This window comes from Rhamphochromis sp. 'chilingali' (assembly GCF_963969265.1).
Source record: "Rhamphochromis sp. 'chilingali' genome assembly, chromosome: 2".
Classification (NCBI taxonomy): domain Eukaryota; kingdom Metazoa; phylum Chordata; class Actinopteri; order Cichliformes; family Cichlidae; genus Rhamphochromis; species Rhamphochromis sp. 'chilingali'.
The window spans coordinates 20,108,771-20,130,487 of NC_137930.1; the positions used below are offsets into that span (position 1 = coordinate 20,108,771).

The 21,717-nt window shown below is 40.0% G+C and overlaps 1 protein-coding gene across 6 annotated transcripts; it reads left to right on the top strand.

Annotated features, from left to right (window-relative positions):
- The first annotated feature begins 3,449 nt into the window (after positions 1-3,449).
- znf532 (zinc finger protein 532) lies at positions 3,450-21,311 on the top strand. Of its 6 annotated transcripts, XM_080875415.1 has the most exons (11): positions 3,450-3,707; positions 4,313-4,648; positions 5,888-5,948; positions 10,630-12,965; positions 13,293-13,474; positions 14,889-15,065; positions 16,501-16,663; positions 16,837-17,151; positions 17,695-17,807; positions 18,054-18,183; positions 18,269-21,311. In XM_080875415.1, the coding sequence occupies exons 4-11, from the start codon at positions 10,662-10,664 to the stop codon at positions 18,770-18,772; spliced, it is 3,888 nt and encodes a 1,295-aa protein (XP_080731541.1). In that variant the 5' UTR covers positions 3,450-3,707; positions 4,313-4,648; positions 5,888-5,948; positions 10,630-10,661; the 3' UTR covers positions 18,773-21,311. The 6 variants fall into 6 exon arrangements, with proteins under 6 accessions (XP_080731541.1, XP_080731543.1, XP_080731544.1 ...); XM_080875417.1 differs by lacking the exon at positions 5,888-5,948; XM_080875418.1 differs by lacking the exons at positions 4,313-4,648; positions 5,888-5,948.
- Positions 21,312-21,717: the final 406 nt, after the last annotated feature.

The window sequence follows — 21,717 nt, forward strand, 5'->3', positions numbered from 1 at the left end:
AAGATGCCATGAATAAGAGTGATGAATATTTTGACACCTGTTGTGTGCTTACTTACATCTGCCATCTTGTTAATGAAGAGTCCAACTAATTTATTGGCACACTTTATTGCAGAGCACGGAAAGGTCAGCAGTGTGAATTAGGCAGTCCTCAAACACAGTGAGGCACCCACGTATGTACCCGTGTGAAATTCTCGTGCTTGACTGATCCCTTTCATGACTTTATTGACATACAGATTGCTGGAGGTACAGAAATGATGAGGACAGATAAGGACTCCATGCAGGGAAATACAGTTTTGTGTTGAAAAGACTAAGGGTTCCACCTGGATAAGTCCACACACAACCCAGCAGAAAATTCGAGTGCGTATGGCTTCTAATATCATATCTTCGTTCAAGAATGACCTTAACAAAGCAGGATGAGTCACCTATGTTTAAAGGGCAGCGACAGATAGGATGCGCAGTGCAGCGTCTTATCAAATATTTGTTGGTTTATTTTTATGGAAGAAAACAAGCTCATGTAACAGAAAGAAAAATGTAAAAAAAAAGACCAGGAATATGCAAGATGCAAGAAATACAAGGTTCAGTTGGAGGTTATTCTGTAAAATCATTCATAAAGCCATAGTTTAATTGATCACTTTCACCTTTTTTACTGTAACTGCTCACTTGGAACATTTTACCAACAAAAAAAGGAACAAGATGAAAAAAACATAATGAAATTACATTACCAGCTAGTGAAAGTATGAACTTTGGATTACCCCACACTGAGAAGTGAAGGAGGTTTTCATTAACTCATTCAACGATTCACTAACACCTACTCATGTCTGATTGCCTGGATTTGATCACTTATACTAGAGGTCACCTTTTTTTTTCTTTCTTTTTTTTAATTTTCAGCCTCATAATTAAACCAACTTAAATGACTTCTCTGAAAGAATAATTGTCCACATCAATCAGCATTTTGTATTTGGAAAGTAATAATTATAGGTTGTGACGGAATAAAGTGAACTTTGAAAGTTTTACTAGTAATTTTCAAGCATAAAAGGCAATTCTTCACCACAGGTTGCCATACCCTACCATGTTTATCATAAAAAAAAAAAATCTTAACACATTCAACTGTAAAGCTCTATATTGCGCTCCCTTTGTTGGGATTTTAAACAGCAGATGGCAGTGTGGGGTGAATTTACAGAAGACTACATTTGTGATTGAACTAAGAGTTGCAATATAAGTATAATATGTGATGTCAAAAGGCATGAAACTATTGATTTTACTTGTTTGATAAGTCTACAATCTATTTTTTGTTATTACTGTTATATAGTATTTTTTCAGCTTAGTATATAATTATTTTAATATGAGTTTTGAGCTGTGAGCATCATGTCATATGACGCATTAAGCAGTGTGATAGTGGTGTCACGAACACTGACTTTTAAAGGGTGGTCTTTTTGGCAGCGTTCATTAAAATGAACAGTTTGCTTTATGTTTGTCACAGTTCTGAAATCTTTTCAGAAAGCCAAAAGCACAATATTGCTTTCATTTTATTGCATAAGGAACCTACAGTGGGTTGTTTTGATACAAATGCCATGATGGCTTGCGCTAAGTCATCAAATGAGTCAAAGAAGTTTGTCCCTTAATTTTCCTGTTATAATCTATGTTTTATCCTTTTGTCAGTCATAGCTTCATGTCTGTTTGTCAAGTTGTCTTGGTCTGGACTCAGTGTGTGTTATTTCCTGTTTTATTTTGATAGTCTCCTGTCTCATGTGGGTGAGGTTCAGTTTTGCTTCCCTTGTCTCGTCTGGTATAACACAGCGGATCCTCTCTGATCCCAGCCACCGCAGCCACAGACTTTTCACACTCCTGCCATCCGGCAGGCAGTTTAGCAGCATTCAGACCCGCACTAGCAGACACAGAGATAGTTTCTACCCACAAGCCTCCAGGCTTTTGAACTGCTGACATTCTGCATACACCATTACACACTCACTACTCTGCACACTGTCACTTCAACAAATGCCACTTAAATGCTCATTGCACAGGTTTTTGCACAAACTGTAAATACCAACAATTGTCTTAAATTCTCTAAATATTTAATACTTTATTATTTTGTTTGTTCATTTTTTCTTTATCATTGTTATTATTATTATTATTATTATTATTATTATTATTATTATTATTACTGTTCCTTTCTTGTTATTTTCTTCTTAAATATAACTGCACACTTTCTATATGCTCATGTGAAGCTGAGGAGCACGAGCCAAAGAATTTCATTATGGGTAAATGTGGCTACACTGTTTATCTGTATATGACAATAAAGGTGTATACATCGTCTGTGTCTCCCTCTATTCTTTCTCGTGTCCTCCCTCATGCTGTATGAGTTTTATGCCGTTTGCTTAGCCTCAAGTCAGTTTGTTCCTGTTCAGCTCAGATATTGTTTTTGGTTTTTGTTTCCTGCACAGTTTTACCAGTGTTAAAACAAAGCTGCGGTTTTGAGTTACGTCAGTCTGCTAAGTCCTGCATCTGGGTCAACCCTCTGTTTGCCATACACCCATTCACATGACATTATAGGGTTAATTTGTTATGAAATGATAAAGGATCAGGCTATTCCTGAACATGAAACTCCGTGTCTTCTCCTGACCAAGTGCTTCTTATGTATAACATACCTTGAATTTAAACATCTGCGCTTCATGGGATCTTGATAGTTTAATTTAAAATCCACATGGTGGTGTGCAGAGCTAAAAATCACAACACTTGTGTTCAATAACTTATGGACCTAACTGTAAATATAAGCAATAAAGTATACTATCTACTAGGTATACTGCTTCAGTTTTCTTCAGCACACATAAACAGTCAGTATTGCTGACATAATCATTAAATAATGAGACACTACTGAGTAACAACCATGTTTCACTAAATGATCCAGAAAAAATTAAGCAGATAAAAGAGTTCATCTAGAACTATGCATGAACAAATACTGAACATATCTTCCAGTTGGTTCTCCAGTTAAAAAAAAAGAATAGAAAGAAAAACACAGCATCCTGCACAGTTTATAGGGAAGTACTGAAGCACTCATTATCTACTAGGATGTCCTTTATTCATTTTTAGTACCCAGTTGTACCTACTGTAAAGTGATACTGTAGTCAGATGTTTTTGTAGCTGCCACTTATAATAGTCTATATACTCTATATCATGTAACTCCATAATTACATGATAGAAATAAGAAAAAGTGTCAAACAAAACAGGAATACATTGTTGGCGTTTCTTCTGCCTCCCTTTAAAGCATTGGGAAAACACATTCAAGTGATAATATCTCAAACAGGAAATCTGGTGGGGCAGGAGATGGCTTGCTTCTAGCAGCTCCTCTTATGCCCTGCATGAATGGAGACAACATGACGTCATGTGACTTTGTCTGTGTTAGGGGGTGGGGAGCAACCTCAGCCTCCTCTCCTGCACTGAATCTGTCACAGTGTAGAGAGACAGGAGGAACCATGAGGGCCTTTTTATAATATACATTCTCAGCTCCAGCTCCCCTTTCAGTGTAAAAAATGCATTTGTGTTGTCTGACGAATAAATCTGGCATGGTGCTTACATAATGAAGGATAATTAGTTTAAGCTGCAGCATTCGAGGCTGCCTTTGGTGGCTCTGCCAGATGTATCAAGGACTGGTAGCAGGCCAAAGAGAGTCAGTCTTATTCTGCTGAAAGCCTCTTCGTGCAGTCTGCCAGGTAGGTTATGAGCTATTTGATTTTGCGCACCAATTTTATCACACGTATTGTCATCGATGTTGTATGTTATACCTTGTGATTAGCTTGTCATTGGTATGTTATTTCTGTGCTTTGCTGTGTGGGCTAGAAGAATCATCAGATCAGGATGATTGAGCTCATGTCTGCAGACGTCCTTTGCATTGCAGTCACACCTCATGAATATTTTGTGTGCCGTTAAAAGCTGGGCAGCTGTTTGACCATCAATGCCAGTGCTTTAATGTTTAACAACAAAAACGCAGGCAAGAGTCTCGGTGGCAGCGGCACACAGACCGACAGTTGGGCCTAAACAGAGGCCTGGGCTATTTATACATTTTGTTTCTGTGTGTTATGTATCACTGGGGAAAAAATGTGCAGGATCAGAACATGGACATCAGCGGTGATCCTGTGTTAACATCATTTATTGACTTATATTTGTGTTCTGTAGCGTAAATATATGAACACGGTGCACAAAATCAGAAACTTATTATACGCTCGCGCTCATTTCCTTTTCCTCCATTTCCTCTCCGCCTCCCCCACCTCCCTGTGTTTTTGCCTCCCTCTCTCGCTCTCTTCTTTCTCTGCACCAGCTGCTGCTGTTTCAGAGCCAAAGTGGAGAGTCCTCTCACCACCTCCCCCCACCCCAGCCCCTGCACAGGCAGAGACAAAAGGCCTGGTTCGCCCGCTGAATACTCCATCCGTCCCTTCATGCACGGCCGTAGTGGTGGTGGCGAGGGGTTCAGGATAATACGAGGCCTGGGCTGGGACTGAAAGCTAGGACTGACCCAGGGAAGGAGAGTGGGAGGAGGGGGAAGGGAGGGCTGAGGATGGAGGGTGGAAGCTGAAGTGGTTGGGGCTGAGGCCTCCAAAGGAAGACTTTTTTCCACTCAATATCTCTCAGAGTGGGAAAAAAAAATCTGAGAAGGGTATGCCAAGTTTACCTTTTCATATGTACATATATATATGCATGACAGTGCATGTCTATGTCCCTGTGCGTCTCTGTGGGGGTGTATGTGGTGGTGGGGATGGCACGCGATTAAATTTTGGGAGGAAGGTGCATGTGCGGCCTGTTTGCCCATGTTTACTTTTGTTTACACTTCCTGTCATTATATCACAGTGATAGGAATAATTCTGTTAGGGGCCACATCAAAGTCTTCAGTTTTCAGAGGGGTTACTATCATGATTGGGGGTAAAGTACTGAGGGATGGGTCTGAGGAACAGGCCAAGGTTGCAGTATAAGATTTGGCTACTATCCTTATTGTTTAAACTTCCTTCTTCTTCTCAGTGCATTAGTAAGCAGCTATCATAAAGACTCATTTGGATGTCATTTTACCATTTAAGTCTTGTTGGCATCTATTACTTTTTTTTTCCAACATCTGTGTTCAAACCAATCATCATATTCTTCTCCATTATTTGTATTTTTTGGCTTGATTTCAAAGCTGTGCAAGCAACCAGACTAGTGTCCACCTGTGAAATGGTAATAGCTCAATCCTTGTTCTTTTATAAAATCTTTGACAATGTGGACCTGGTTTAGTGAGAATTGTTGCAGTGCTTCCTGGGAGGTGAGCACACTGCTTCTGTCTGCAGCAGAAGGCTTTTATGCTGGGTGACCGGAACCAGCTGAAACCGGTTTGAGGCAGTCAGAGTGCTCACAGGAACAATGCTGTCTCTGTGCTCCATGGGGATAGAGATAGCCTAGGCTGCTTCATGGCAGACCATCACAGCTCAACCATAGCACAAGCACAGACCCCGCTTCTCCTGCTAAATGCTGGCTGGATGTCCGAGCGCTAGCGTGCCGAAGCACAGCTCAGTGTGAGGGGAGCAGTGAGACTTGGGAAGGGACGAGTGCAGTGGGACGTGGCTGGCTGGGAGTCTTGAGAATCTGCAGCCTAGATCCTACCTCACACATACACACACATGCATACACATAGGAGCATGCTTTATCTGTTGTCTGTTTACATGTCTGTGTGCTCGAGTGGTGCAGAGAAGGACGATTTTTACCAAGACCACCATCACTCACCAGATCGCGGGATGTAACCTGAGCCTGTATTCTGGGCCTTTGCCTGGCTGGGAAGAAACAAGACTTTTTTCTTTTTTTTTTCAGGCAGGGTGGGGTGGTGGATGGCTTTTGTGGGTTAGTAGTATTGTGACTTTGTTTGTTTCAGGATGGAAAGAAGGAAGGAAAGAAGGTTTGGCTAGTGGCTGGAGAGGGACGGAGGCAAGAGGGTGAGGAGTTGCTGATTCACTTGCATGTTTCCTCTATTATTTATTAGACTTTAGTACTCTTTTACACATTGTGTCGATTTCAAGTGCTAACAATGCACGTCTATTAAACTGGTGTTGTCAAGATGGGTTCTATGTTGTGTATTTGACATATTTGCCTGCATTTAACCTTCACTTGGTTTCTACGTCAAGCTGTTCTGCCTGTCATGGCTGTGAATAGCTGTTCTTTCCACCAGGCCTTTCTCCCTCTGCTGCAGCTTCACACAGCTCAGCAGCCATTTTTTCCCTCACTGCATATGTTTCCTGCCCTCTCCCCCCATAAGATTTCTCCTTTTCTCTGTCATTTCATCACCAGCGAACAATATGGATTACATGGGGAATTCTTTATTTTGCAATCCAAGTCCAGGTTAAAGGATATGGGTCTGTCTGTGGAACTTTGGCTCCTGTAGATTTGGATGAAACAGCAGCACTGATTCAGCTGCACGTACAAGCAGAGCAGCTTAGCTGTCCCTTTTGTCCCCAACACTCATAACAGGCTACATTCAGACAGGCCCAATCATAGCTAGTTTAAATTGTTTTTGTAATAAAAATAAAGGCTGATTCCTAAAAAATAAAAATGTTCAAAACACAAAACATTTCACCTGACTGCCAAGAATATGTTCCTGATTTGTATTTGATTATGATAAACAGACACATAGTGTTCCTGTTTATATTTAAACAAATTATTTAACTAAGCCAATTTATTGTGAACATTTTATTTCATATTATTCAAGACAAAATTTAGCTGAGCAGTGACAACTGAAAAAGGAAAATCATATATATATATATATATATATATATATATATATATATATATATATATATATATATATATATATATATATATATATATTAGGGGTGCAACGATATTCGTATCGATATTGAACCGTTCGATACAGTGCTTTCGGTTCGGTACGCATATGTATGAACAATACAACATTTGTAATTTATTTTATCAACTTTCCTTCTGACGATGCTGTCTGTGTTGAGCGCTCAGTGATTCTGCGTTCGACTACTCCGCCTAGGCTGCAGTGTCGAGCGCAGATCCACTGAGCGCTCAACACAGACAGCATAGTCAGGAGGAAGAGCGCAGGGCAAGCTAGCGAGACAGAAGTTAAGCTCTCCTTGCAAGATGGACCTCCCCCACCCTCATTCAGATCTGGCGTTTGGAATTATTTTGGTTTTCATGTGACGTATGACCCTGAAGGTAAGCGAGTCATGGACTAAAGTAAAACAGTATGTTGGATGTGCCATGCAATGCTTAATTACATTGGTGTGAACTAGTGTGTTAGCGCAGTTAGCTCGTTAACGTGTTAGCTGTCTAGCCCCATGCACAGGGCGATCGGCGGTAGCTCGTTAACGGAGATTTGCCGTGTTGTGGCGTTAAGGTCATTTCAACGAGATTAACCTGAAAGCACTAGTGGGAACACAACGAATATGACTGCACATTTACGCCGACATCATCCTAGTGCAAAGACAAAAACAACAAGCATGCTACTAACTTTAGCCGAGTCATTTAGACAGCTGTTAGCACGTGATTCTCCTTATGCTGCTGAGAATATAGCCCAGAAGAAGCGGATAGTATAGCTTTTATTTTGGAAAGAGACATTTCTCTGTAATAAACTCTCTTTTCCAAAGATGAGTGATTCCTCAATCAGATACAGGGCTTGCAAAATCGCTAGCCCGACGTCCCGGAGCTAGCGATTTTTTCCAGTCGGGCTACAAAAATCTCTCTGCCCTGCCCGTCGGGCTATTGTAGGAAAAATATATGTCAATGCTTTTGCATTCTTTCAGAAATGTAGCTGGGTAATTATGTCATTGGCATCGGTGAGCCACTGTCAATATGTGACATATTGAAATCGCGTTTGAATTTGCACTTGTTTTTTTGCTTTCACTTTGCAATGACAGCACTGATCTGTGAGTGATGATAATTTGTGCACCAATTCCTCTGACATTGTGTTATTAATCGTTAGCTTACTATGCAAACATGACAAGTGAAATCTCCCGCAGCAAGCTTAAACATGTGAGAGGTTGATCGCGCAGAGAATCGCTGAGCTTATGTGAGTCCGTGTGTAAAAGTAGCAGTATATATATTTTAGTTCTGCTGAGCCAAATAAGACAGGTCAGGGTGAAGAAGTGACAGCCAAAGAAAAGCTTACCACAAAACGGAGAAGTTATGACAAATCAGACTATAAGGCAAAAAGAAAGTGCAGCTTTATGGTTTCATGGACAAAAGAATTTCTGTGGCTGCAATATGACGAGCTAAATAACCAGGGCTGCACATAAGTGGTCCGCAGGTGCGCATTCGCTGTCAAAATAAAAAACGCGCACAAGGGTTAGGGTTAAATTTAAAAACTGTACTTTTGAGTTAAAATATATATTTATAATTTTAATAAATGACAAATTAAAAAGGCATGAACATTTTTTTGTATCGAAAAAATATCGAACCGTGACACCAAAGTATCGAACCGAACCGTGAATTTTGTGTATCGTTGCACCCCTAATATATATATATATATATATATATATATATATATCCAGGGCTCTAGACTAACTTTTTGACATGGGCGCACCGGTACGCCTAACTTTAAAAATTTAGGCGTACCGGCACAAAAGTTAGGCGCACTCAAATTTTTCAACCGCATCGCTTAACACCGCAGTTTTACATGTGCACTTTCTTTGGGGGGGGAAGTCCATACAGACAATATTAATTTCTAAATTATTAACTAACAAACTTGTGCTTAAAGTGCTTTGTCAATATTGTAGAAAATGTTAAAAACTTAATCATCATCTTGGCCTCCTCTGACGACCTGTTTGCTGCTGTCTGCTGCTGAAAGGCCGTGGGGAGAGGGGACACTTGGGCAGTGCATTTACTGCAGCATATAATGTGTTTTCTGGATACACTGTGCTTTTTCAGCATTCAAATATTGATGGCACCGTGTCAGAGCACTGGCTATGAATTTCAGACAGATCAGGCCTTAACTTAACAAAAAAGTTATCAATAGTTCTTTTCATCTTTTCTTATTACCCACAGCTACAGTACATCCACTTCTCTCAGGCCTAGGCTGCTCACTAGGGCTGAGTATCATCACTGATTTCTATAATCCATTCAATTCCGGTTCTCAAAGTCCTGATTTGATTCAATTTAGCCTCAGACAGTCAGAAATATTATAATTCTGATCATTTATCAGTACTGATACACATGAGACTTCATCAGAATTGTGAAAATCACCGCAGATGCCTTTGTGTGAAAGTAACTGAGAATAAAACACAGGAAAACATGAAGGAGATTTTCCTGGTCTGGCTTTTTATAGCAGATAACCTTAAAAATATTCTGCAATTTTGCATAATTTTAAGAAATTTAAATTTCTTCAGTATTGAACAGCAGAAATTAGGCTTTCTTGTCCGAGGTCATTTAAGTGAAAAAAGAAAAAGCGCTGTAAACAACGCTAGACTGGTGGGTAATAAGCGAATGAATAATGCAGAAAACAGATTTGAGACGGGGAAACTGTTCCTGAAGTACAGAGAGAGAGAGAGCTGTGCAGGAAGTGTGATTTTTATCGTGGTGGAAGCAAAACAGCAAAAGTCAGAGGGAATTCATGACGACATTGATCAAATGTGAAGCGCAGTTTGCTGCTTCTTTTGCTGCAGGCTCGGTGAATTTTGGTTGGAGAGAGGCAAAACCTGCAGCTCAGAATCAGCGCAAAAAGACGTAAACACAGCGCGGACCCGAAGAATCGCTAAGCTCCGACAGCGTGTCCGTGTTCAGGCCGTCGGGTGAGAAAGCCGAGAAAGACGAAGCTGATTCTGATGTGTTGGGTCCGCTCCGTGTTTAGGTCTTTGTGTGGAATCCGTTAATGAATTGATATCGCTTTATTCAAGCTAGTCACCTCTCTCTTCCACCTGCACTTTCAACTGGACCACGGCCAATCAGAGAGGTCCCGCCCCTGACTATCTCTGATTGGTTTAGTCCACGATAGGGGCATAATGTGTGTCTGTTGTTGACCACACGGAGAGTTACAGAGATTTTTTTTTTTGTTACCGGAACAGTTGGTCGCACCTGTGCGACCAAATATTTATTTTTAGTCGCACCACTGAAAAATTTGGTCGCATTTGCGACCAAATTGGTCGCACTCTAGAGCCCTGATATATATAGTTGAGGCATAATTCCATAATTCAGCAAATTCTTGACGAGAGCTAAAATTGACATAATCAGCACTGTGGTATACTTTAAGTTTATTTCACTTTGACGAAAATATTATTACTGTTTTATTTATTAATTTATTTAATAACAAAGTGCTTTTAATGTCATCACAGCATCACATCTACACACTATGTGGATGGTGTGTTACAACCTGGTGTACCTGTCTAAAACTAGTTAGTGAACTTACTAAGTTATGACAGAAATAGGACTGAATTCTACATATTTATATTTAATGTATGAAGCAAACACAAATATAAATGGAACACATTTTCTTCCGTATCCAATTTTTTAAGACTAGCTTCATGCCATCATTGTATGACTGACCTGATCAGAATTCTTATATACTTGCACACTCTTGTAAACAGAACAATTACAATAGAGTTAAGGGTTGTAGCTCCCAAGACCAGCATAATAAAATGTTTTGATACTTTGTCTTTCTAGGGTGATCACCTCACTGGAACAGGAGCAGGAATATGGGAGATATGAAGACGCCTGACTTTGATGACCTGCTGGCGGCCTTTGACATCCCTGACATGGTGGATCCTAAAGCCGCTATTGAATCTGGCCACCAAGATGACCATGATGGACAGCTCAAGCAAACCAGTGGTGGTGTGACTAACAGTGAGAATGAGGCCCAACACCCCTCAGCAGCACATGATGTAGGTGTTAGTGTCATTGTGAAGAACACACGAAACCTAGACACAAGTGACCATTGTGGGACTGAATCAGAGAGGGGTAGGCATTTCCACTCCCATTCCCGACTCCCTTCTGTTCACAATGGACTTCATAATATTTTGGTGTCCACAATACCAATTGGGGCTCAATACACGAAGAATGGATGTAAAATTCCCAGAGAGGAAGGCCAGAAAATGAACAATGAATCATGTACCTTCAATCAGTTTAGCCCAATTTCCAGCACAGAAGAGTTTGATGATGATGAGAAAATTGAGGTAGAAGACCCAGGAGACAAGCAGGGAGGTCACACAGCTAGGAAAGGGGAGCGGAACTCCAAATCTGCTAAAAGGGAAAGTCTTTCCAAACCCAAAACAAATGGAGACCAAAAGCCTGATCTTAACAACAATAACAGTGGTACTTTTAGAAGTTGTAAGTTCAAGAATCTCTCTCAGCCAACTTTACCTGAAGGGAAACTTGAGGAAACAATGCCCAAGTCTCATAGCAAAGAGTGCCAAGAAGGTGGGCAGTCATCGGGACTTGGTAATCCATCCAGCCTTTCACAAGTCAAATCCAAATCCTCAACAAAACTTTCATCTTGTATAGCAGCCATAGCTGCTCTAAGTGCCAAGAAAGCTGGTGCTGAAGACTTAGGTACTTTGGATTCTCCTACAACACAACAAGAACCAGCACAGGTCAAAGAAAATTCAAGAGTCCCTGAGAAGCCACAGGATCAGGAATCAGCCATGGAGATTGCAAAGAGACTGCTAACAAGACAACCAGACAGCCCCTCTAGTGTGACTAGTGAACGCAGCAGCAAAGGTTCCCCTGCCTCAAACACAGACACCACCCCAGTTATCCCAAAGGTCAGGATCAAAACAATCAAAACCTCAACTGGACAGATCAAGCGTACAGTCACCCGAGTCCTTCCAGAATTTGATCCTGAGGGTCTGAAAAAAAGAGAGAACAGCACATCTGTCATGACAACCACTAATCCTAGTGCAATTTTTTCAACCACAGTATTAACCACCACAGGGGGACCTTCAATTGAAATAACCAAGCAAATGACAATTAAACCTGTTGCAACAGCATTCCTGCCAGTCTCAGCAGTCAAGACAGCTGGTTCCCAAGTTATCAACCTTAAGCTGGCTAACAACACAACGGTTAAAGCAACAGTCATCCCTGCTGCATCAGTACAAAGTGCCAGCAGTGCTATCTTGAAAGCTGCTAATGCCATCCAACAACAGACTGTCATGGTACCTGCCTCTAGTCTGGCAAATGCCAAACTTGTGCCAAAGACAGTCCATCTTAGTAACCTCAGCCTTTTGCCTCATACAGTGTCCTCTGCTGCCTGTGATCTCCAACACACCTTGTACAAACAGCCCCAACATCAGCAATCACAGCAAGCAAAACAGCAGACAATTCTCACCAGTCAGCAGTCAAAGAAAGTCTCTAGAGTTCAAGTGTTCACTAGTTCTCAAAGCTCTGTGGTGGATGCCTTCAATAAAGTCCTGAGTAGCATGAATCCTGTCCCTGTGTACATCCCAAACCTCTCCCCACCAACCTCAGCCTGTATCTCTCTACCCTCACTTGGCTACAAGTGCTTGGAGTGTGGAGATTCATTTGCTCTTGAGAAGAGCCTGACACAGCACTACGAGCGCCGCAGTGTGCGGATCGAGGTCACCTGCAACCACTGTGCCAAAAGTATAGTGTTCTATAACAAATGCAGCCTCTTGTCTCATGCTAGGGGTCACAAAGACAAAGGGGTGGTTATGCAGTGTTCACACCTAATCCTAAAACCCATCCCTGCAGATCAGATGATTGGTACATCAGCTGCAGGACCACACAGCGTTAATGGCACCACCACTACCACTCAAGCACATGCGCCTGCGGGTCAAATGCAAGACAAGGTATCTGGTGCTGGGAACCAACCTGCAGTGATTTCAGCTCCAAGCAGTGCACCTGTTGTGGCAGCCATGCCGTTGGAGGATGATGCATCAAAGCTCTGCAGGCACAGCTTAAAATGCTTGGAGTGTAACGAAATGTTCCAGGATGACAACTCACTAGCAATGCACTATCAACAAGCATCGGAGCCCAGAAGTCAGGTGTGTATGTAATGCGTAAATCACCACAGGATGTGAGGGAAGCTATTTTTGCCAACTCCGGTCAATTTGACAAAATCTCTACAAAAGCCGCAGAAAATACCATGCTATGAAAACACAAGGCATTCTATATAAAGAGTAGAGTGTATAGTTGACTGTAAATGCCAAGATACATGTAAGGAAGAAATATAAAAATAATTTAATCTGCAGTATATATTAATTTGCATTAATAATATTTTAGTTAAATAACATGATGTATTCTGGAAGCAGTTTTCTAAACATAGTAGGTGAAAAAAGTCAATTTTTTAATGTCTTTTCTTTATCCCATAGAAAACATGCACCATTTGCCAAATGCTTCTCCCAAATCAGTGCAGCTTTTTGTCACACCAGCGGATCCACCAGCACAAATCACCTTACATCTGCCCTGAGTGTGGTGCCAGTTGTCGCTCTGTCCACTTCCAGTCACATGTGACCAAAAACTGTCTGCATTACACTCGGAGAGTCGGCTACTGGTGCGTTAGAACTTTATAAACTTGTTTTTTTGTCTTCTGTTATGCGACATAGTTTTTTCTTTTTCAAAACATGTGCTATTGAGACCCAGATGTTTATGTGCATAGTGTGAAATCTGATTAAAATATGAAGCCACGTTGCACCATGATTTTCTGAAAGTGGCCATACACAGAATAAAATGTGTCTTGTTCTTGCTTTCCATTCAAAGTGGCACTTATAGTGTCATTTCTAATTACAGTTATTAAAACATCTGCAGCTTGACAATCCCATATCCCCAAAAGTGATATTATTCACAACAAAAATTACTGAGAAAAAATTAGACTGTCACAGTTGGAGTCACCCAAGTTACATGCCATTAAAAATAAAAGTTTGTCTTTGAGCAATTACAGTTCAATTATGACCCTGGTCAATCAAATTGTTATTAAAAGAACAGTTGGCCATGAAGGTAAAATCCGCAACGATGTAATACATTTTATTACATTCTTGGCCTCTTGATGATATTTTTACAGTTGATATGACTTGTAATTGCTTATCAATTAAGAGTGCTATCAACTTCATAGACATGACACTATGTGCAAATGCACTTTCAGAACATTTCAATTTTAACTTAAATTCATAAATCAGCTCAATATACAAAAAATTTACTTTTATCCCCAAGACCAGAGGTTAACAATCCCAAAATATAAATGTATTTTCTATTTCTGTGTGACGATATCTGTATTTCTACTTCAATTAGTACTTTAAAATGTGATTATAGAGAGATTTGTCAGGCTGGTCATTTCCCGCTGTTTCCACATACTAGTTATAGCTTCAGTCACATGCATAGTTGGTAACCTCATGTTGACCTCTGGACCCTGGGTTAAAGTTTGAAATCACAAGGTTTTCAGCTCAGCATATATTCTTCCAATTTCACTTTACAACTGTCCCACATCTCAGTTGCTCACAGAATACACACTTTTACTGATGGCTGCCTGGTGGTCCTGGCAACCTGTCTCTAGTCCAGCAGAAATGGGGCTTCAGCTATTGATTTCACATCAACTGCCAGCAACTGCTTTTTTTCCCTCATGACTAATGGTTGCTAAAGGGTTGCCAGCCAGTCTTTAGGCCTTTGTGACTGGGGCCTAAGTTAACTATCGTGTATTTTAATATTCAATATAAATCTTTATATTTAACTCCTAAAACACATTTATGCATATTTATTCATATATTTTACTATAAACTCAAGAATCAGGTCCAAGTTTGACACGAGTCTTTTGCAGACTAAGGTGCTGGACTTTTGATGGCACAAAGTCAATGACCATTTTGAATTCATATCAGCAAAGTTTCTGTTAGGAGAATGTGCTGAATTGATTCATAAAATGTAATTTGAGTCAATATCTTACCTGTTCTTCCTTTCTCCATTCTTTGTCCCTCCAGCTGTATCCACTGTAGTGTGATCTTTGCTGATGTCGCAACTCTAAAGTCCCACATACAAAGTGCTCACTGTGAGGTCTTCTTTAAATGTCCTCTCTGTCCCATGGCCTTCAAGTCTGCACCGGGAACACACTCACATGCATATACACAGCATCCAGGACTGAAGGCAGGCGAGCCCAAGTAGGTCTTCACATGCTGTATCTATCATCAAAAATATGTAAAATAGAACCTAATTCTGAAAATATTTTTGCAAAAATACAATCATTTGCAAATCACATAAGCCCATATTTTATTCACAATAGATCACAGAAAATGTATCAAATATTTTAACTGACAAAATGTACAATTTTAAGAAAAACATTATCTTATTTTGAATTTGATGGCAGCAACACATCCCAAAAAACTCAGGACACAGCCAAGTTTAACACTTTTTAGAATTACCACTTCTTTTAACAACTGTCTAAAAATATCTGGGAACTGAGGAGACAGTTCTGTGTCTTCTTTGTCTTATTTTTAACTTCATGATGTGGCAAATATTTTTAGCTTGTTAAAGGTCTGGACTGTAGACAGGTCTATTCAGCATCCAGACTCTTCTACTATGAAGTCACACTGTTGTGCATTAGTGCTAATTCCATAGGCACTAATGCATACTATCAGAGAGGCGCTGCCAATCAAATGACATCCTCTCTTCTGCAGCATCCATGTTTTCCAATAAGAGTTTTAAGTCCATTGTAAATGAGCAGTGTAGTCTGACAACCTGAAGATCGCAGACATGCAGTATTGAGGTTCAGCCTTGTACTTTGTGCACAGATATTTCTCCAGATTCTCAGAACATTTGATCATATTATGTACTGTAAATACTAAGATATTCAAAAGCCTTTACAATTTTACATTGAGAAACATTAATTAATTCTAAAACTGCTTCACAATTTGTATTTCTTGCAAATAGGTGAACCTTCTGACAAACTCTGCCTTTATAAGATACTTCTTTATACCAAATAATGTTACCAATTTGTTACCTAATTGGTTACAAGATACTCCTCCAGCTTTTTGTTTTAAGGGTTAGGCTTTTCCAGTCTTTTGTCCCCAATGTTGCTGCCATCAAATTCAAAATGAGCCAATATTTATCATGTATTTCCATTTCACACAGATTCCTAACATTTTCAGAGCTGGGTTTTCAAATTAATCTCAGTTATATACCCATATGATAATTGTTTTCATGGTTTACTCATCAACATAAATGTATGTAAGCTTTCTTTGACACAAGCACACGTCAATGTAACCCAGTACCCATGTCCAATACCTTTCATTATCTTTGCTGTTTCATCAGTAGTAGGATTTGTGCGTTTTAGATTTGGTGGCTTAGCTTTGGTTTGTTTTTTCCACACAGTAACCTTTCACTTACTTACTTACATCACCCATCATTAACAGTTCTGATGATATATACGCTCAGCAGCAGCTGTCCTTGACCCATTTGGCCTTAATGTCCCTCAAGTTGAATATTTCATACTATATGTAGTGAACTGGCACCAACATTAATTATAAGCATGATGTAAACCCAAAAGTAGCATTTGAACAGCTCCCATCCCTAAATACTTCTCTGTCTGTCTTTCAGGATGATCTATAAATGTTCCATGTGCGATACTGTGTTTACTCTTCAGTCCCTCCTCTACACACACTTTGACCAGCATATAATCAATCATAAAGTTTCAGTGTTTAAATGTCCCGATTGCTCCCTGCACTATGCACAAAAACAGCTCATGTTGGATCATATTAAGGTAGGCAAAAATATATAGTTTGATTTTTGTGCAATAGGATTAATTTTTGTATGAATATTTTTAACTTGAAAGTAAACATTTTACCGTAACTTCCAATTAATCTCATGAGTTGTACTTTAGAAATGTCAGACTGTAGATTTTTTACACTTTTTGCCCACATGGCTCATTTTCAGGCCATACATGGAACCTTGAAGACCACGGAGGGCCCGCCAAACCTGGGGATCAACCTTCCACTGAGCACGAAGCCCACTAATTCTAACAGCACCAACAGCAAGAGCCCCCGTAATAATAACAAAGATGGTAGAAATATCAACGGTCAAAACAAGGGAGAAAAGAAACCTTCAGCTTTGTCAGTAAAGAAAAATAACAGTAACTGTTCAGAAGACTTGAAGAGCCCTCCCAGTTCAGGATACACATGTAAAGACTGCAATAGCCTCTTCAGTTCCAGGGAGCTCTTTGTGGTGCACATGAGGCGAGAACATGGCAAGGTAAATATCTGCCACTCTCATAAGAAAGTTTAAGATTTGCCAAATTATTGTTTTTAAGATTTGCTTAGTGCTGATAAATGAGTTGAGCCAGAAATGGAAAGCATTCACCTTCTTAGTGAAGCACATTGCCACTGCAACCAACATGTTTCAAAAGGGGAAATTTTTAAATTGAAGACAAATGGTCTTCATGGTAGTTACCATTTTCCATGCAAACAACTCCGAACGAGGTTTGCAGTGCAGCATCACATACCTCTTTGCAAGCAGTTTCACCTAGTGACAAAAGGCAACTTCCTGCAACTACATACCACTGGGTGCAGGACTACACCTTTTTCCCTAGCATCCAGTGGTTACTAGGGGCCACTGACCCTAGGTCAGGTGCTTAGGCAATCAATGCCACAGCAACTGCTAGCAACCTCTAGCAACCGTTTGCAGCTGGTAGGGAATACTCATTTTCCATAGCAAATGGTGGTTTCCAGGCAGTTGCCAAACAGTCTCTAGGTCTGTATGATTTAGTCCTCAGATATTCTTCCCTTCCCTCTGCAGATGTTGAAAAAGCACCCCTGTCGACAGTGTGACAAGTCTTTCAGCTCCTCCCACAGCCTTTGCCGACACAATCGTCTAAAACACAAGGGCTTGCGGAAGGTCTACACCTGCCCGTGAGTATCACTTTCTCTGCAACTGTTTGTGTATGCTTACATTTCCTGAGCAAGTCTCACTCTGTAAATGAGCAAAAGTAAGAAATTATTTGTGTCCATGGTCTCCATGACCAACTCACATTTTTTTGTAGGGATTTTACAGGTTTACAAAGTTCAGCATCAGAACAATGCAATGTGCCTTGTACGTAGTAAAGTCTGAAATACTTTTTTAATGTGCTTTTACTTTTTTAAATTGTGATTTTACAGGCACTGCCCAGCTCTCAGTCAGCCCTTTACTAAAAGAGTGTTGCTGGATCAGCACGTTCAACTGATGCATGGAGTTAAAGATGTAGGAGGAAAGACTCATAACATGGAGGCTTTACCTGACAAAGAAAAGGTACTGTGGAACAATTTTAGAAGGAAATCACTTCTTTGTTTTTCATGACATCTCTGAGCTAACTTTCATATAATGTCCTTTACAGAGCCTCAGCCCCAAAAGGAAGACAGAAGATGATGAAGGAGATCCAGGGCTGAACCCCAGGGGCACTATCTCGCAGCCACTGAAGAGGCTTAAGGTGAACATCCTCAAAGTTCACAAGTGTGCTGTCTGCAGCTTCACCACTGAAGATTTTGCTGCGTTCCAAGAGCACATTCCTCAGCACAAGTCTGACGGCTCATCTTACCAGTGTCAAGAGTGCGGCCTGTGCTACACCTCCCACCGCTCACTGGCCCGACACCTCTTTATTGTCCACCGGCTGAAGGAGCCTCAAGGCCTTGGCCGATATAACGGACGGAGCAAGGAAGATGAGGAGAGTCAAAGAGAGAACCAGTTCGATGTTACTGATGAGAACAGCGATGGGACACCAAACACTAAATGTAAGGTGTGTGGGAAGATGTTTGAAACGGAGGGAAACCTGAACACTCACATGAGGACACACGGGATGGCATTCATAAAGGCAAGGAGACTAAGTGCAGCGGAAAAGTGAAAGAAAGACACTTTTTACTCATTCCACAATTCAACTTAAACAGCTTGTTAAACCTACAGTACCTCCACTGACTGTGTTTATGTTGTAGGTACATCATGCAAATGCAGTGGTATATAACATGTATACAATACAAACTAAAAAGTGTGTGATATACATCAAAGATCATTTAACGTGTCTGAGGAAATTGAACAAAGTTTCTGGTAAAGATGTTTCTAAAGCCTTACATAGAACTTTTTTAGAAGAGCCTTTTATGTGAAATAGTTTCCATAGTTGTCTTCTTGCTAGGACCAGATAATGTATGGACAATATATTCTAATGGGATTAATCCTCATACAGTCAGCAGTGTTCTAAACTTTCAATGCCCAATGAATGTCTGTCAGAAAAATATATCAAACTGTGGGAAGCTTCAGCTTCCCCATAGCGCAGCTAACTTGATTTGAAATTGTTTTTGAAAATTCACGGAGCCCTTTAAGACTTACCTTCTACAAAAAGACCGCACTTCTTATAACACACCCAGAAGAACACATGTGCAGTAACTTTGAGCTGGAGTAAAAGTAAATATCAAACAATTCAGGACAATCGGTTAAAGAAGCAGCTTAGTGTCATTTGAATTTTCATAAAGTAAGCTGCTAACATATCAACAAAGTTTGGAATATGGAAACATAAATATGTGACGCAGCATACAAAAGCTAGGCGAAGTTGTTGTTTTTTTTCCATTTTATGTTTCCTAAAATTTCCTAAAACTTCTCGATTAACATGCGAAAAAATATATATATTTATTTTTGATTATTTTCTATGAGGTTTAACTTTAGTAAATGATCAAACATTCAATACAAACTTCACGAAGCATACAAGTAACCGTCAGTCGATTACAATTCACAGGCTAGAGACAGAAAAAATATTCAGCATCACTAAAGGGAAAATTTCGTTGAGTATCTGAGTTGCACTCGTATGCCTGAATTACACTTCTGAGGCAAATCTACGTAGCGCCTGTGTTTCAGAAGGGTTTATGGTTACAACACTCCTGCAGATGCAGATTTAACACAGAAGTATAAATCCCCTGTCAGGCATGTGTAGGGTGACCATATTTTGATTTCCAAAAAAGAGGACACTTGGCTCAATCATGAAGAACTTGCTTAAAGAAACATATTTAAACGGCACCTTCTCTGTGCGGTTATTGAATTGTGAAATAAAATATGCCATATAGGCTTTTACAAGTCAACAAGTGCAAAAAAAAAAAAAAGCCTCTGGAATTAAATAATGGTACAGATAATGGTATGCCTCATCTGCATAGGAAAAATTACCAGTACTGGGTCGGTACGAGGGAAATTTCTTTTGCAGTTCGTCTGAAAAGATGGACGTGCGCTTTGGGATCTTTTAAACATCATTAGGTGCGTTGCTGCGCGCTGACTGTCCCGTCTGTGAGTGCAGAACAAGCGCTCACAAAGCAGCAGTTCGGGGATGACGTCACACACATGGGTCCTCTGTCGGAATATAGGAAAACCCGGACATTTTTATCAATCACGAAAATCCCCCCTAACAGAACGTGAAGAGGACATGTCCGGGGAAAAGAGAACGGTTGGTCACCCTAGGCATGTGTGGCTGTGCTGTGTTTGATTTGAACTTGAGCTGAGAGCTTTGATGTGAGGATTTGGGGGTAACATTGCGCATTGTTTATATGCAGTTTATTCATCAGAAGCACTTACAGAATCTGTATTTGTCAGACGGTGAAGTTAAGATAAACACTGGCGATATCGTAAAGTCCCTTTCCTGTGCTGCGTCACATATGAGTTCAAAGCTCCCAACTTTACTGATCATAAAGTCAAACTTTACTATATCCTTTAAAGACACTTGTGGGCCAATTTTTTTTGGAAGTATTTTATAAAGGATTGTGATATTTTTTTAAGTTGATGTTTCATTACTGTCTTAATATACTGTAACTGGCAGCTCTTTGAGATTACAATTCACTTAAAATGTTTATTTACCTAAATATTGTAAATATGAGACAAAGCACTTGACTTCCTTTGAACAGCAGTCCTCTTTACAGTATATTAGCGTAATTCTAACAAGAGCACAATAACATTAAAATTGTAAGGACACTAGAGTATCATTTAATTTGCTGCCTTATTGTGTGGATGTGAATCTTTTTTCATTTCATGGTTCTTCAAGTTATGCGATGTTATGTTCACTGACAGGAATTATACTGAAACAAACTTCTGAGACATAAGAAAACGTCTATGAATGTACGCTTGGCTGTAAATAGGCGACAGCCAATTCAGTGAAATAAACACAAGATTGTTGCTCATTGTTTTCTTTGGTCTCAGCCTTTCCCAAACGAAAGCCTCACTTTGTTTGTTGTTGTTGTTGTTGCTTTATAATGACAATAAGACTTGAAATGTCTTGCGCTGTAAAACTGCATGCGAGAACCAGTCTGTTGATTAGAATGTGTCTTGCTGCCACTGCTGCCATTTTTAAACATTTCTGATGCTTGTAAACAAAATTGTTCTAAATGTTAATAAATGATGTCTGTTACACAGGAGACATCACCTCTTCACTGGGGAAGAAATCCTGTCATGATCATCCTGATGTACCTGATTCTGCTTAATGTTACTATTAAGACTAATGTCTAACAGCCAGATTGATATAATTGTACTCAATGATAAAAACAAGTAGTTCTCTGATGAGCCACGCTCCCAGTAATACTTAAGAGTCAGGTGAAAAAGAAGGAAACTTTTAGCCACTTTTAGCAGAAATAAGTTTAGGGCAATCATTTTCTGCATGCCTTTATCAGTCTCTCACTTTGTTGTGGAAACATTCTGGCTCACGCTTGTTTCACAGTTCTCTTAAGGTCCCACTACAGCATTTCAATCTGCTTGACATCTGAGGTTTGACTTTGCCATTAAAATAACTTTATTCTTTCCTTTTCAGTCATTCTGCTGTTGATC

Excerpts from the sequence above, each read along its gene's own strand:
- znf532 (XM_080875415.1), top strand. The coding sequence starts at position 10,662 with ATGGGAGATATGAAGACGCCTGACTTTGATGACCTGCTGGCGGCCTTT. Across the intron at positions 15,066-16,500 it reads CTGAAGGCAGGCGAGCCCAA|GATGATCTATAAATGTTCCA; the intron begins GTAGGTCTTCAC and ends TCTGTCTTTCAG. Across the intron at positions 17,152-17,694 it reads TGAGGCGAGAACATGGCAAG|ATGTTGAAAAAGCACCCCTG; the intron begins GTAAATATCTGC and ends TTCCCTCTGCAG.